The 17,761-nt window shown below is 39.6% G+C and overlaps 1 protein-coding gene across 5 annotated transcripts; it reads right to left on the bottom strand.

Moving 5' to 3' along the window:
• Positions 1–3,362: 3,362 nt before the first annotated feature.
• Positions 3,363–17,740, bottom strand: fbln5 (fibulin 5). 5 transcript variants are annotated; one of them, XM_079262480.1, is made up of 11 exons: positions 17,443–17,740; positions 16,586–16,640; positions 16,338–16,386; positions 15,909–16,190; positions 9,213–9,335; positions 8,533–8,649; positions 8,296–8,412; positions 6,770–6,892; positions 6,405–6,531; positions 6,097–6,292; positions 3,363–4,013 (listed from the first exon to the last, which is right to left on the bottom strand). In XM_079262480.1, exons 2-11 carry the CDS (start codon positions 16,637–16,639, stop codon positions 3,852–3,854), a joined length of 1,350 nt encoding a protein of 449 aa, XP_079118606.1. In that variant the 5' UTR covers position 16,640; positions 17,443–17,740; the 3' UTR covers positions 3,363–3,851. The 5 variants fall into 5 exon arrangements, with proteins under 5 accessions (XP_079118606.1, XP_079118603.1, XP_079118605.1 ...); XM_079262477.1 differs by lacking the exon at positions 17,443–17,740 and adding an exon at positions 16,798–17,252 and having other exon boundaries at positions 16,586–16,722; XM_079262479.1 differs by lacking the exon at positions 17,443–17,740 and adding an exon at positions 16,798–17,252.
• Positions 17,741–17,761: the final 21 nt, after the last annotated feature.

Below are 17,761 nucleotides of genomic sequence, written 5' to 3'. Positions count from 1 at the left end.
TTCCCCAAAAGTTTGGAGTTGTGGAAAATACATAAAAACTTTTTGCAATGCAACCTTTTTATTCCCAGCAGAATAAACTGAGACGTTTCACATGTCATGTAAAATATTAGCTCTTAATTTAATGTCAGCAGCAGATCTAAAAACTTCTAAACAGGGAGTTGTTTATCTTTGTATCTTCTCTTTACAACTGTCTGTAAACATCTTGGAAGTGACGAGGCCAGGGATGTTGTTCCGTTCCTGTCTGATCTCATTTCCAAATGTTTTCTATTGGTTAAAGGTCTGAACTGAAGGCACGGCAGTTCAGCTGAGACCATCTTCTGTGCAGTGTGTTGTTTGGCATTGTCCTGCTGAAATGTGCCAAACTTTCCCTGAGAGAGACGTTGTCTGGATGTTGATGTGAAACACTGATCAGCAACTCCGGTCTTTGAAGGCCAATGTCCTGCAGGCTTTAAATGTGCTCCTACTCCAACACACTTGATTCAGATAAATAGATAATTAACAAACTTGTGGAGAAGTTCACCAAATGCTGTTAGAGAACCATCTCACTTGAATTAAATATGTTGCAGCAGGGAAACATCTAAAATATTAAGAAAAGCCGTCCTCGAGGACGGGAGCTGTCTATCTCTGCTCTACTTTTCCAGCATTGATGGAGCCTTCACAGATGTGGAAGTTCCTTACAACATAGGTAGACATGCAACCACATACCACGTATCAGAGCTGCACTTTTGTTTTGTTTTTTTTGTTTTTTTACTGAGAACAAGCTGGATGTTCCTTCTCCTCAGTCCACCAATATTTACGTCCAAGAAGATCTCTGAACTGTTCACTTTGTACCTGGTCATGTTGTTGTCTTCTGGTCATATATTGTGCTTAGCTTTCATTTGCTACAAGGCTAACCAAATGAAAGTTTACCATGATATATGACTGAATTGTTACATTTTCAGTTCAGGGTCACAGGAGCCTATCCCCGCAATTAATTCAATTCAACTTTATTTGTATTGCGCCACTTCACAACAATGTTGTCACAGGGCACTTTACATACACGAATAAACATACACATCATTTCGAGCCAATTCATACCTATCCTATAATAGAAACTAACTGATTGCGTCAAATCAAGACTTCAATCCAATCCCCCATCCTGAGCATGCACTCGGCGACAGTGGGAAGGAAAAAACTCCCCTTTAACAGGAAGAAAACCTCCGGCAGAACCTGGCTCAGGGAGGGCAGCCATCTGCCTCGACTGGTTGGGGTGGAGACGACAGAAAAGACAGAACAACATGTACAACTACACTTAATCACAAAGACCTGCGGAAAAAAGGAGAAATAAGTTAGAGACGGCAATATTGGCATATATTTATACTTTAACATATTAGAGAAATAGAGCGAGGTACTTCTCAGTGCATCAGGTAACATCCCCATTGCTACATAAGTAATGGTTGGCTAGACTACCCATAACTATTAGAGCAATGAGCATAATCTGGACAGTTGGGTCCCGTACATGCAGACTCCAACTCAGGAGATGCTCATATCCTAACTATAAGAATCATAGAAAAGGAAGGTTTTCAGCTCCATCTTAAAGGTGTGGAGGGAGTCTGCCTCCCGAACCCACGGTGGGAGCTGGTTCCATAAGAGAGGAGCCTGATAGTTAAAGGCCCTTCCTCCCATAGTACTCTTTGAGACTCTGGGAACCACCAGTAAACCTGCAGTCTGAGAGTGAAGTGCTCTATTTGGAATATATGGAACTATAAGATCTTTTATGTACAATGGAGCCTGGTCATGGAGAGCTTTATATGTGAGGAGAAGAATTTTAAACTTTATCCTGGATTTAACAGGGAGCCAGTGTAGAGAGGCTAAAACTGGTGGAATATGATCTCTCCTGCTAGTCCTCATCAGAACCCTCACTGCAGCATTTTGGATCAGCTGGAGACTTTTCAGGGCATATATGGGACAACCCATGAATAATGAATAGCAGGAAACCAGTCTGGAAGTATAAAGGCATGGACTAATATTTTAACAGGCCAGAGGTAGGGTACACTCAGGACAGACCACCAGTCCGTCACAGAGAGACAAAAAAAAACATTTATAGTCACATTCAAGAGAATCTGGAACAGGGGTGTCCAGCTCCACTCCTTAAGGGCCACAATCCTGCAGGTTTTCCAGGAATCCCAGCTCCAGCAGACCTGATTTACATGACTGAGTCACTGAACCTCAAAAGCTTTTGGATCAATTTAATGTGAGTCAGATGTAAAAGAAGATGAACATAAAAAACCAGAAGGATGGAGGCCTTCCAGGAACGACTTTGGACACCCCTGATCTGGAGTGATGATGATTCAGCATGTGGTTAAAAATTGTGCAACTATATTTGTCATGAGACAGGCAACCCGTAGATGAAGAGTGTATATTAGTTTAGCTTAACTAGGCTGTTAAAAACTTAAACCTGAAAAGAAAATGTAGATTTCATTAAGTCCAAAGTATGATAAAAAAAAAAAAGAAAAAAAAAAGCAGAGAATCTGCTCAAAGACATCTCCTGAATCTGAAACTGTTTGTGGTGTTCAGTGCTGTACTGCCTGAAAAACAGCCATGATCCTGCATTGGAAATCTTTGCATTACCTCAGGAAGACTTTAAAAACCATTCAGTGAATTAAAAAATGATAGAATGAAGAAGAATATGTACCTTGTGGGTCCACAAACATGGCTGACATGAGATTTTTTAAGACAGGGGTGTCAAACTCCATTCCTAGAGGGCCGGTATCCGGCAGGTTTTTGTTATTTCCTTCTACCAACACAGTTGATTCAAATCAAATGAATCCAGCAGCTTCTTCTCAGCATATTTATGGATTTCAGTCAGGTGTGTTGGAGCATGAAGACAACAAAAACCTGCAGGATACCGGCCCTCAAGGACTTGAGTTTCACACCCCTGTTTTAAGATGAGCCCTTAGGATATGGAGGATGCTGCATCATCAGGACTACAGAAGGGAGACTGGATTTTTTCCTGCATTAAAGCTGCATAACAACCCATTAAAAGATGTGGTGATAACCCAACCTGTCTCCGGCCCAAACTTGTTACTCACTTGAAACATTATGCTAATTATGAAACAAAGAAATACTACAAAGGAAATCACAAAGTGCAAAATGTTTCACTTTTAAAACTAGATCAACTTGTCTAGCCTCAGTTACACAACACTGTAAAACAAGCAATGGAACAAAGCTAAAAATACGTTCCATCCCAACAATGAAATGTGTTGATGTGGCATGTTTGCATTTTTTTCAATTTGTTTATATCATTTCCAAATCATTCCATCATGTTTATTATTTATATTTGACACAGCGATTCATGCCAGGGACAGCCGTTTCTGTGGTGAAGACATTTATTGGTCTAAAAGAAATTGTGATCAACAATTCAGTTACATAATTACAAATCTGCATAGTTGTGCATCTGCAAATACACGACTATGATCATGACGGCACGAAAGATGCTTTCACAGCTTAAATGTGAAGGGATGAAGATTCACAGAAAACTTGGGAAACTCATGCATGTACACCGAAACTCAGTGAATACTGTGTCAATCATTCTATATGAGGAGAGGATGTCAGAAATTGTACACCATAAATATCTCTCTGAGTCCACATTGTAGCCATAAAAGCGCAGCGTCTGGTAAATCAGGGTGGGGATTCAAACACAGGAATGCCTTCCCATCATCTGATCTTGGCAAAGTCCTTATCGGATGTGTCTTTACTGAAGATGACATAATGATAAGGGGGGAGAGAGGAAGAATAGGGCTTCATCAAATAAAACTACATCAGCTGCATCAGGCTTAAAATCTGGTGTGATGAGGTTCGTGTTTTGAAGTTTAGAACGGGTGCTCTGATACAAATATCGTCAGCCGTATGATGGAGCTGCCTCGGAAGTTGATGACATTGTTGACTGTGACCATCTCCAAGTCAAGCACCACCTCCTTTGGCCCTTTGATTGGCCGCGACAAGACGAGCGTGGCGCTCACATTGCTGGTTTGCTGTAAGAGGAAAAGAACACAGACAAAGAGGAGGAATGTGAGGAATGAAGAGCACGAAGTGGTGAAGTCAGTCATGCTGGAAGTAAATCAGCTCACGGCCTTCTTTATATTACGTATAGCAAGGGAACAAAAGCCCAGATTTTTTTTAAAGCAGTCAGCTTCACTCATATCTGGTTCATGGAGTTCAACAGCATGTAAATAAATAATTGTTTTCGTCAAGCAAATGAGGATTCATACCGTACAATATGTAAGTCGCTTTGGTCTTCTAAATGACTGTACAATAGAATAAAATCCTCTTGTGCATTTTCTGATAAATCATTTAGAGAAGAATTAAAACCAGAAACAATGCATTGATATTGCTCCATCTACTGGCTGCAAATTGAAATAAATAGTCCCACCCTTTGCGTGGGAAAGCGCTGATGTTACTGCTACTCATGTCACATGATTCAGCTGTTGATCACTTAACTGCAAACACCATGTTCTTCCTGCTCAACCCGAGATAAATACTGAATACTGATATCGAAGTTGGAAAAAAAAGGCAAATATTAAAAGCATGTTCACTGTTTCTTTTAAGTTAAAGGAGTGTGTCCCTATCCAGGTCCTCAGGAACCCCTGAGACATGTTCCTCCTCCAAAACACCGGATCTTCCATTTTTGATCTTCCTCATCAAGTTCTTTACAGCCTGTAAATGAGCCCTTTGTTTCATTCAGGTGTGTTAAAGTAGGGTTACCAATAAAACATGCACTGCAGGGGGTCCTGAGGACCTGGATTAAGAAACAAGGATTTAAGTAAATGTAGTATTCATACATTTGACAATGTAAACTTTTGCATTTGCCAATTTTCTTCTAAAGCTTTATCTCCTGCACCTGCTACACGTCATTTCATGCGCCTAATATTCCAGCTGCTGATCAGCAGAATTAAGCAGGAATAGCAGATTCATTAGACAACTTACTTCCAGTAACTACCTCAGTGAATTTTTTTTAAAATACAGTAAACATCTTTACTTTTTCTCGGAATTTCATTCATTTTTCCTGTCATGTTGGGTTTTTTGGAGGGACTTTTGGATCCCAGCTGGCTTGCAGCAGAGGTTGAAACAAATGTTTTTAATTAAGAAAACAGTAGCAAAGTTAACAGGTCTTTGATGCAAAAGATACATCCTTTATATTATTAGATTTAGGCTCTGCATTGCTTTGGATTGCCAAATGTTCCTTTCTATTGTTCTGTTATTATTTGTTGGTTTAACTTTCCTGAGAGTTTTCCTGCCTGGTAATTCCTACCTGAGAGCGTTCTGACTGCTGTCTGCAGCCACGAGCTGAGCGACAGGCTGCTTATAGGAACCTAAAACAAGCAGACTTAAAAAAAACTAACAATGAATTACCAGAATAATGTAAATCTCATTACAGTAAAATGTCTTTTCACATTATTTTGTCAATCTTGAAAAACTTGTGAACATCAGCATTTTAATATCGTAACTGATCAGCGTTGTCAAGTTTTCCTTTGAGATTAATGTGGACTAAAAAAAAATCTCTTTTGAATTAGTTTGAAATTGAAAAGTAAACTACATATTTAACTTATCAGTGAAATTTAGTTGTTTGCTTTCCTCCACTTGTCAAGATTGTTTTGACAGTTGAATATATATTATATTTATAGAGTGATTCTCACACATCATACTCACTGTTCACCACATTAATAAGCATGTAGATCATATAAAACAAATCCAAGACTAATGATGGCACCGCCTTTGGTAACTAAAGTGCTCCAGCTGTGGCGTTTCGGCAGCGCGTCCCATATAAATCTTTTAACAAGCAAATATTATCGCTTTTTCCTTGCCAGCTTTCAGTTCATATTTACTTTTGTTCTTTATTGACAATGTTTCTAAAAGTGGCACTGTTTGCTTCTCACTTTTTAAAGTTCATCCATGTTGAACGCACAGTTCTTCCTGTCTTTGTTGCATTTTTTTCTGCTTTTTTCTTCACAGAAGCACGTTTTCAGTGAAAATTTTACCTGCTTATTTATTTTATGTGGCCTCTACACATGTCAAAGGTTTTGTTAATATTATTAATTGATCGGTGGTAGATCCTACCCTCATGTAAAACTCTCGCCCTTCGTTGCCCGACTTTATCTGGAAGATGTAGAAAGCACCGGGGTAACGCGTAGTGGCCTGCATCTGGAAGATATCTGCAGGCACACTGTGCCCCGATGACAGGTCCATGTGTCGGTACAGAATGGTGAAGGGCCTGTCCCTGCAGGTAGGGTTCTCAGCTGAGCACATACACTGGCTGAGGAGCAGACAACAGGTTTAGCTTCAGTGTAGGTTTGAGAGCAAAATGTCAGAAAGAGAAGCTGTTGAAAATGCATTGAATGTGCTGGAGAGCAAGTTGGAAAACTCACTTGTCACTAACTGCAATGTAAGGCGGTTGACACAGTAAGGGATCCAGGCATGTATAGCCTCCCTGGAAATTGAAACATACTTGTTCTGTTGTACAGGTGTTGTTACCAGTGTCACATTCATTGATATCTTTAAAATCAAACACACAACAATCAAAGTCAGTTAAAGCATCCACATCAACAGGAAGACAACAACAAGTCATCAGCAAGAAAGACGTGACACTTTTTAAGTAAATATTAGGAAAAACAGTCATTGCTCAAGATTTATGAGTTGACATTAAATTATTAAATGACAAACTAACAGATGCAAACAACATTTATTTTTTTATGCATATGGAAATATTGATGTCTACAGCAGGGAACTGTACCTTCACAACTCCTGCCGTCCTCATATACATAATATCCAGGTGGACAGATGCAGGAGAAGGAGCCGGGGGTGTTTATACATCTGTACTGGCACAGAAACTCAGAGAAACTGCACTCATCTAAGTCTAAATGGAATAAAAAGATATGCAATTAATACTCATGGTAAAATTATATTGATGCCAAGAGAAAGCACATTTATTCAATTCAATCTAAATGAAAACACTTATTGTTTCCCAGGGAAACATATGTTAAAGCATTGTATGACAAACAGAAACACTCAATTCTTCAGTAGTTTGTAAAAACATTTTCAGCAGCAATAACTTTAATCATTCATTCATTCATTCATTTTCCAAACCGCTTATTCCAATTCAGGGTCGCGGGGAAGCTGGAGCCTATCCCAGCCGGCCTTGGGCGACAGGCAGGGTACACCCTGGACAGCTCGCCAGTCCATCGCAGTAACTTTAATCATTTAATACAGAAATCTTTCACATTATTGTGGAGGAATTTTGGTCCACTCTTAATAAAGTCATTTCAGTTCCTTGGGGTTTGCAAGCATTTGTTTACGTACAGTTTTCCTAATGTCTCACCACAGAATCTCAATCAGACTGAGGTCTGAATTTTAAGTGGATCATTTCAACATTCTGTTGCTTTTTTTTTTTTACCACCAAGCTGTTGATTTGCAGCAGTGCTTCGGACCATTGTTTCATTGCATTACCCAATTCTAGCCAAGCTTTGGTTTTAGGACACATGGCCTCGCATGTGACTTCAGATTGCATTGTTATAGAGAAGAGTTCATTTTTGACTGAATGATGCTCTGTTCAATTTGTACTCGGAAGTCGGATTTTCTGAGTTCCCAGTCAAAAAAATAACTTGGATGCCCTCTGAAGTCAGAAATCCAACCAGGAGACCCGCCTACCCCAAGTTTACCAGTAAAGATGGCTGCCCAACAAAACAAAGTTGAACAAAACAAATGATAAACATATATTCACGTATAAATATACTTGTTTAACTGTACATAAATTAGAGTTAAAGGTAGTGCTTTATAACTTCTACACAGAGGTTAAGTTTACAAAACGTTTGCATGTCCAGAACACTATGTGTTGAATGTCGTCTCTCTGCTAACATTAGGAACTGTTGCTAACATGTTAGCATCTGAAGTCTCAAGCAAAACAAAGGAGATCCCGGCAGCATCCATGTTTTCTGACTTTGTCATTCCCATTTCTGGCTTCCGACCTCTGAGTCAAGTGGAACACAGCAAGGTGCAAGATGTCCAGGTCCTGTGACTCCTGAACAAGCCTAAATCATCACACTTCCACCACCGTGCTTTACAGTTGGCATGAGGCGTTTTGTGCTGGCCTGCAGTCATGCAACAACTTTTAGGAAAGGTCTCTGCTCCATGTGAGCATGTGCAGTATGAATGATAACGGAACATGCCCAGATGAAAATGTAATGAATCTAATCAGGTTATATCTTTAGAAAAATGAGGATTGTGTGACATTTCATGAAGAAATTATTGTGGTTTACTCACCAATGCAAGTCGTTCCGTCTGACGCCAGCTCGAATCCTTCGTTGCAGTTGCACATAAAAGAACCGTAGGTGTTGAAGCAACCATGACTGCACGGTTCCTCTTCACACTCATCCACATCTAGCCAAACCGTAAATCAACAAAGCGTTGTTGCAGTGAATGAATGGAATGGTGTGGCACACCTGCACAGGTATTCATGCAAGACGTTTGCCGTGCCTCTGTAGTTCTGTTTGTGCTTACCTTGGCAGGTACGGCCGTCTGGATTGAGTAAGAAGCCAGAGTTACAGGAGCAAGAGTAGGAGCCGGGGACATTTGCACAAAGCTGTTGGCAGTAACCGTAACGACACTCATCGATATCTGGTTTGAAAGGCGAGACAAACTAGTTATGAGAAATATGTAGACCACACGTCCTGCTGCTTTACTCCACACAACATGAAGAGGGCGCTGTTCTCACAAAAGTAGCTGCAAGAGCCAGCATTTTCTTTTCTGTTTTATTCAAACAGCACTTATTCCAACAACTTTGACCTGTAATGATTTTACATCCAACTTCATTTTATTAGCCGTTGACATTTGTAATTTTTAAAACTAATGAATATTTTTGAGGCTTTGCTTTGTGTAGCTCACATGTTCAATTCACTCAAGTACCTGATCAATATTCTGCAAGGCTACAGTTATGTTTATTACTTTTGTACTTTTTCACAGTTTTGTTTTACATTTGTTTTCTAGATTTCTTTTTACAAACAAAAGCAAAGAGACGATGCATCTGTGGACAAAAGATTAATGTAAGGGCTTTGATAAATGCACAGCAGTCTAAGAGGTTTTTAAGGGCAATAAAACCACTTCAATATTCATTTGATAAACTAAATATGCTAAAAAAAAAAAAAAAAAAATTTAAAAAAAAAGAAGAAGCCAAAGCTCACCCTGACACTGTCCACCAAGCAGCCAGTAACCTTCAGTGCAGGAGCAGGTGTAGCCACCGGCTGTGTTGATGCACAGCTGAGTCGGGTTACAGTGATGAGAGTTTGTCTCGCATTCATCAATGTCTGCAACAGAATGGAGGGTACATAGAAATATTGATTAAAGAGTGTAACTAACAGATAGCCTGACACATGAAGAAGAGATAGAGGACAAATAAGCAATAATACCATGAATAAGGAATTCTTTCATATAATAAAAACTTCGAGTTTTTTGCATTAACAACATTACATTCAGATTATGTAAAGCTTTTCAATTGTATTGCATCACCTTTATTTGAGTTCCAAATCATAACAGAGCATTATTATAATTACTTTTAAAGTTATTGAATTGCCTGTAATACAGGATTCATTTTCTAAATTTGTAAATAAATCTATTAAAACTGTAAAAGTTGTAAAAACTGTTTGATGGATCTCACAGCGGTGTGTAGGTGATGTTTAGACCAAAACAGATCAGTTCCAAACACTTAAACATCTTGATTTCATGAAGACTTTAGCACCACTGACAGATGATGTGAATAGTACTGATGAGGTTTTTAAAATCCAGTTCTGCTGGAAAACTCAGTTTCTAGCATCCAGGTGGATTTCCATGAGACTGATGGACACTTGGATGCTAGGCAGCCGCTGCCACGGGTCTGGGTCAGTGCTCATGGTCACTAATGTAGGTTCATACTGCTCCACTTGTGTTTGTACTTACAGATGGAATAAGTGGACATGTTTTATTAATCTTTTTCAGCTTTACTTCACCTCCTAATGTATGCTGGAGGTCAAATACATTGCCAGTGCTATTCCTGCATGTGGATGGCCCATTCCAAGAAGGACACTATCTATGTCCAATCATGCTGAAAATGTTTCAAGACCATAAAAAAAAAAAAAAAAAATCCAGTGGTCTCAGGTGCACTAAAAACCAGGCTACAGGTGACTACTTTATTATTGAGTACATGAGTAATGTCTTCTTCTATGGTCCTTTTAAGGTGTTACTTATCACAAAAAGGGCGGTACCACCTATCAAAGCTAATACTGCACTTTTAAAGCTTTCCAAGCTTTTAAAGCTTTCCAAGCTTTAAAAGTCGATAGAAATGGTTCGTTATAAGGTAATAAAACCATATCAGTTATTTTATTAAAGTGTTAGAAACCAGTAAAACAACTTTCAATGATATATTGCATTTTTCTGTTGTTGACACTCTGCGCCTTTAACAGACATTGAACATATTTCTTTCTTTAAAAGAAAGAAATATGTTAGTCTCTGTATTTTAGTTAGCTTTTCTACTCTTCCCTTCCTTAAGGAACTCCACCACAGCATTTTATGGATTTTTTTCCAGCTTAGTTTAAAGCAGGTCCATTAGACTTTGATTTTTTTTCCAAAGGAAAGCGATTATATCAGCCATCTTCTATTCAAAAGTCTTCCACTCTGGTTTTCACCACCCTGTGTTCAAAAAACCTCTTAAAACAACAGCTGACTTTCAACAGCATAACGTCACAATTGTTTTTGCAATAGATTGGTGATATCTCTAATTACCATCCGAATTCCACAGTCGCCCCTGGAGCACCTTGCGGACTACATCCAAAGAACCACACTTCCTTATGTGGATGTGACAAATGAAAAAGTACCACCTCTGGTTGCGGTTCTCAGACTGTGAAGTCAGCATTCTCTGGAAAAGCAGTGAGGGAAGTGGGTGGGAGCCTTTTCTTTTCTTTTTTCCCACTGTTTGGACAGGCAGCTATGTTAAGCGATAACGTCTGTGAGACTGTTGCCCTTTGTGCCAGTTTGGGCCACTGGTCCTTCACAGGGGTGGTAAAGGTGCAGAAAGTTCGACCACCAGCCAAAATCTACACAACTGCAGCACCTGCTTGCATTAACTGTGGAGAACATTTTTAAAAGGTTCTCATCTGCACACCATATGTAACTTCACTACAGATCTCCAACATACAAATATAGACCTCTGTAGGAGATGATAAATAAATAGGTGTTGACACCCATAAATGTCCCAATGCAGGTCTTACTGGTTTAAAAAAAACTGTGTTTGTTTGAGTTTTTATTAAAACAGATGAACAATATTCAAGCTTCTCCTAAGTAACAGCTTTGCGATGGGTTTGTTTCACATATAAATCTATTTATTTAAGAGAAGTCACTGCTGAATATAGGAGCCCACAATGTTGGAACATTTTCTGAAGCATCTAAATTAATCTAAAAATCTCCAAAAATGACATTATGAGTCATAATGAACATTGAACCCAAATACATTTGAAAAGAAACACACTGAGGTCCTCAAGATTAACTATGCTTCATTTCAATTCAGTTCACTGTAGTCAAATTACAAGTCAATTAAAACAAATCTGTTGCTTTTATAATATAAACAATTCAGAAAAATAATTACCTAGCTTAGGAAGCCAATGGATTGCATCAAAATCTAATCTTTGACACAATTCCCATCCTAAGCATGCACATGGCAGCAGGTAAAAGCAGAATGGTAAAACTATTTTTTAACAGGAAGGAAAAGTCAGTAAGACCAGACTCAGGAAGGGCGACAATTTGTTTCAATTGGCTGAGGGAAAACAAGTGGAAACCAGGTGAACTTGGGAAGTTTTATGACCATATGTATGCTAACAAACACAAAATAACACTGATATTGAAAGAGGTGTTTAAAATGCAAACTGGATTATAACTTAATATTAATCATTCTTATTGGAATTACACCTCCCTGACTTGTTCAAAGCACAGAGGCAGACAGATATTGAGGTTTTGTGGAAGGCCCACAAAGTCAAGGTAAACATTTTTGACAATTTGGGGAAATATTACATTAATTTATTCATTTTCCTAACCGCTTCATCCAAATAAGGATCGGTGGTAAGCTGGAGCGTACCCCGGCTATGATTTGGCATGAGGCACGGTACACCCTGGTCGCCAATCCATTACAAAACATATTACAATTGTGAAGTATTTTTGGAAGGATATATCAAGTCTCTGGCACAGCATTTGGCTAATTCCTCTTAGCCGAGACTAAATGGATAAGATCTACTTGCTACCTTTTTTCAAAGTGTGACTCCCAGACTAAACAAAAAAATATATATATTATTTGTGAACTTTATAAGTCAAGTCTACTATATAAGTTTCCATGTGTTTCTATTTTTTTCATTGATAAGCTAAGCTAGCAAAATGATGACTTTAGCTTCATTTTCATACAGTAATAGCCGCATTCAGCTAATTAGCAATGCTAGCCTAACACATTTTCTTGTCTGTGGTAAACTAAGCTAAGCTAACTACTTGGTAGCTTTGTTTTTACAATGCAAATAGTGACAATTCTTCTGCAAGAAAACAAATTATTACATTTCTCGAAATATGTACACACAAACGACTACAGAAAGCCAAGTCTACAAGAAATGATTGAGCCCTGACTAAAACCTTTTGGGTGAACTCCAACAATTTGAGTTAGCTGAGCCACATCATCTGTGGCCAACTTTACTACTGCTGTGATGGCTAAATAAACTAAATCTCTCCAGTAAGGCTTTACACTCCTGTGAAGCTGAATCTCAAGGGGACCGCTAAAGGATAAGACTAAGGCTTGTGGTTTTGGTACAGACATGTTCAACGATCGAGTGTCCAAACATTTGGCCAAATAGTGCAGCTTGCATGGGCATAAACAACTATGGCGACATCTAAAAAACAAATTTACCTGCTGTTTTTGTAAAACCATGACTAAGAGAGGGATAGGACTGTGTCTGTGTGTTGTTAGCTAAACAAGCCCAGAAATCAAGGCATACCAGAGCGCTAATCAGTTCCTTTTCCCCCCACAGACTGGTGCCATTAAAGAAAGTGGCAGAATATTGTGGCACTAACTAAAAAACAAAGCCATGTTTGTTACAGACTCATACAGGAAGTCACAGTCAGTGTAGTTTCTGCCCCAAGCAAACATCAGTCAGCAACTGCTTACATGACTGCACACACACACACACGGCAGCCTCCAAAAGTGTGTGGACTTGTAACAAGTGGCCCCCACAGAGACATGCCTGTTCGAGGATCAGATTTGGTAACACATGACCTCAATTTTTGGCACTCTGGTATTGTAGTTTACCCAAACAAGGCACTGAGTCGATTCCCCGGCAGGCTCTCTCCCCTGCAAAGAAAAACCGGTCCATATTTGTGCATGAGCTCAACTCTAGTGCTCTCTCTAGAGAAAGGAAACTACTATACGAATAAAATCCCACTTCAGTACAGGTTTACCACTGATTTATCACAAATGACAGAAAAACAGAATGAATTTACTTTAAAGTGGCAATTTTAATAACATTCACCAAGTGAACCCAGTGGGGTAATTATGCAAAGATGGACTCAATAAATCTTACATGTTGTTTTTAATCTCACAGCTTGGGGTGTTTTACGGTTTATGCAATGCATCAGACTCAATTAGCATGAAGGAAGATGTATTTACTGTGAGGAGATGAAGGTGCCTGTGCAGGCAGGCTGCTGCATTGAGCCTAAAATAAAACATGTCACTATGATCTAACAGAGTCATGCATTCCTTTTAAAGTTTGACCACAATCCTTTGTAACTTAAACCAATTTTTTGGCCTTCATCCATCTTCCTTTGTGTCACCACATCCCTCTCGTTTAACTCTAACATCTAATAAACAGAAGGAGGCGGCAGATGTCTGGACTGTCACTACCAAGCTTAGCCAGTGAGGACAAATATCTACTTTACTTCTAAAACACAGTTGCGTGGTAATAAGCTTTTAAGGTTTTCGTGTGAGAACCAAGAAAATTAGTAATCAAGATCAAATTACTCTTGAGGCTATGTTTTAAAAAGTAAGGTCAGAGCACCACAAAAAGATTTTGTGATTAATCCAAAGATGGGAGGTAAAAGAAAAATCTCCCACATATGCAAGAGGTTACTTTTCCACGATTAGCTACAGAAAACTGCAAACTGACTCCAGACTCATTACCGAGCATTCCCTGCCTGTGATGGCTGGGTGTAAATGCTGACCCACGCCAAAACAGCTCAACGACATTTAAACAAGCATGCTATCAAGTTAAGATAATGAACAGCAATTTTAAAGGTGATGTAAATGTTTAGTTGATAATAACATGATAATAAGTTTGTGAATTACTGTGAATCACCATGATTTCTGAACAGATCAATCAAAGAAATACATCTGATCTTCATTTTAAGTATTCACAAATACAGTCTGGGTAATGAACACAAATAGCTGCATTTTTCATGCCTCTTCTGAATACATTATAAGTCGCTGTGTAGGAAAAAGCTCTTGAGTTCAGTTACTCTTTCTCTCTAGCAGGAACAACCCTCATCACTTGTTTCTGGCAGCTGCTTAAGAAACTTGCACAATCAGGGTCAAGCCTTAACATCACATAAATTCCAAAACATGCATTTTCTTCTTTTTCTAATCAGACAATCGTTGATTCGCTTCTAAACTTACGTCATCCTCTTGTATATTTTTGATTAATTTCCACCTGTTTGCAAAGTTTCCCTGACCTGAGAAAAAGCCCTCTGAATGTAGCTTGACAGGAAATTGATCAGAAAAACAGAAAGAGGATGACATGGACTCACAGGTTGGCTTAATCATTGTGATTTCCTCCAGGAGTATTTTCCATTTAATTTAATCAGAGTGCTTCAGCTTCTGTATGTTGCACCCACTCAGTCATTTTTTATTCATATTAACTAACGTTTGCCAGTAACCCCAGTCTCATCATTTTAAGAAAAGCATCACTTCCAGTCTTGATAATAATTTTTTTCCTGTCTGTTCAATGCAAACGTGAAAAGTACAGCTGTTTGTATCTGTTGTTAGTTCAGTTAAAGTGTGTTTGGTGTCGTCATGTAAAATATTAACGCTGAAATTCTGTTCATTCCAAAGGATTCATACCATTTCATAGGAGAATCTGAGAGATGCTGATTAGGGTGGTACACTAACACAGTTTGTTGTTCATAAATGAAATGAGCCGCACGAACTAGCAAAAACAAATTCATTCATTCATTATCCTAACCGCTTAGCCCAATGAAGGGTTGCGGCGAAGCTGGAGTCTATCCCAGCAGTTTGTGGGGGAAAGGCGAGGTACACCCTGGACAGCTCGCAGGGCAGCAAAAACAAATGAAGACCACAAAGAATAAATTTCTTTAAACAATATATTTTAGATTCTAATGTTCATGTTGAGTTGCTTGGCCAGACCTGGGCCTTTAATTTGGGGACCACTAAACTGAACATAGTGAAAGGGTTTAACCCTTTAGAACCCGGCATAACAAATATATAATACATACAGTTTCAGAGGCACCGCTTTATGCTGTGGAACACAATCTGATTTTTGTCTTCTGCTCCTTAATGGACAGCAGAAAGCAGAAAGTTATTCTATAAAAACTTTGACATATCACATGGTAATAAATGGTAACTATCTCTAAAAAAAATGTTGGTACTTTTTTATTTTACATTTTCTGAACGGGACAAATAAAGACCCCGTGTTAAAAAATTCTGGCATTTTTAATGGGTTGGGTCTTCATGGGTTAAAGCAAGCAATAAAATTATGCCTGTTCTTGGTTATCATTATTTTGACAAATATATTATTAATTTGTTTCTAAAGAAGAATTTTATTGTAGTGATTTTCTTCATCTATTAAGAGACATTTATACAAACTCACCGTTACACGTGCCATCTGCTGCAGGAGCATATCCCAGGGTGCAAAGAACAGGGGGTCTCACTCTAGGATAGCTTGGCTCCACCGGTCTCTGAGCAGCAGGGAGGAAGGTGTCTGGACCTCCATCAGAGGTGTCTGGGTAACTTGGCTCCTGCTGGATGGGGCCACTCGGTCTGTACGACCGATCATACAAACCAGTCGGGATGCAACTATAACCCCCAACCCGGTTGACGCACTCCATCTCTCCTTGGCACGGATATTGCAGGATAATGCATTCATTCACATCTGGAATACAGAGCAGAGCACAGATAAAGCTTCTCCTGCATCCAAATCATCTGTGTGACCAGATTCCACCCTGTTTAGGACTAGCCTATATTGTGTAACTTTAGGTGGGTATATTCATTTGGCTGAAAAGGTGAACTTGTTCCTTACCTGAGCATTGTCTTAAGCCCCTGTCATATGCAAAACCGTTTGTGCAGGTCTGAGGAGAGAGGGGCCGTTTCAGTGTTATGCAAACATGGATTTGTTGACAGTCTGATGATTTTCTACAAGACCTGACTTGATCGTTTAATCCGAGTCAAACATCTCTTTATGAATCAAGTATTTGTTCTACTTTTGTTCAAGCTTTCTCTTACAGAAACATCAGTCACATGGTGACGTGAAGCAATGTGAGGGGTTACCTGTCCATGCCCAGACTGGATACAAAGCAGAATAAATACCAGAGCAGCCAACATCCTGCAAAGAGGGAATTTCAGGAACAGCTGGTTGAAGAAACCGGAGCTCCACATAAGCATCTTGTTATTATTCAAACACGTATCTAAAGCAAAGCCAAATGAAACGTAGTCCGTTACGCAAAAAAAATCCGGATTATGGAAAGAAGTGGAGTACTGACCTTGAAGAGGAGTAAAACCTGAGACCACGCATTTCAGAAAGCATGGCTTAATGGTTTCTAGTGAGCTCCCTTTCAAAGGAAACTTAGACGACCCGTGAATTTGAATCCCAGCGGGGCACTCACCAACACCCCCCCACACACACACCTCAACTATGCGCCTTTACGCGAAAGTCGACACCAGGCTTTCATTAACCGCTGCGTGATCGAGCTGAAGCTTCGGTACATTGACCAAAATGTTGCAGGAGTGCCTTAAAAAAAAAAAAAAAAAAAAAAAAAAAAAGGACCCTTCCGTTTCTGCCCAGATCCGTCGTGCTGTGCGGGTTATTTAGCCATGCAAATTGACGGGCCCCCTCCGAGCACTTTCACAACAGCTGGATTCAATCAGGAGATCCAGCCCCCTCCAGTCAGAGCGCACAGAGGCAGCGGCCCCACTGCAGCGCACTCGCTCCGACAAGCGGCCACTGCGGCGGGTTTTGGGGGGCGCAGACAGACTCTTTCCAGAAGTTACAAACACCCCCCTCCTCCTCCTCCCTAAGCTGAATGACACGGCGCATTTTAGCGCCTACATCTGCATCCCATCCACGCGCTTTGGAAAGAAGATGAAGAAAAAAAACAAAAAACAAAACAAGAGACGCAAATGCTCACCAGTATAAAAAGGGGGTTTGCCAGTAGGTACCTTTATTTCATTTCAACTTCCAGTTAGGATGACACAAGTACCATGCCTCAGCTGAAGTTCATCCAAGTTCAAGGCGAGATCTTCTCCTTTGCTCCACCTCAAAGAGTTTCTGACTTTACATCCGATTAAATTCTTTTACAGGGAGAATTTACAGTTGATTCATTTCGTCAATACACCTGGACAAATCCTCCAACATTCCTCCGGCTGAGGCTGAGTGATGTCTAGACAAATGTGGAGCAGCACAATCACATGCTGGTCTGCTCTGATCAGGTAAAACCTCTTCAATGT

This window comes from Telmatherina bonti, assembly GCF_933228915.1.
Source record: "Telmatherina bonti genome assembly, chromosome: 22".
Classification (NCBI taxonomy): Eukaryota; Metazoa; Chordata; class Actinopteri; order Atheriniformes; family Telmatherinidae; genus Telmatherina; species Telmatherina bonti.
The sequence above is the reverse complement of the archived record's forward strand: the minus strand, read 5'-3'. Positions and strand labels throughout refer to the sequence as shown.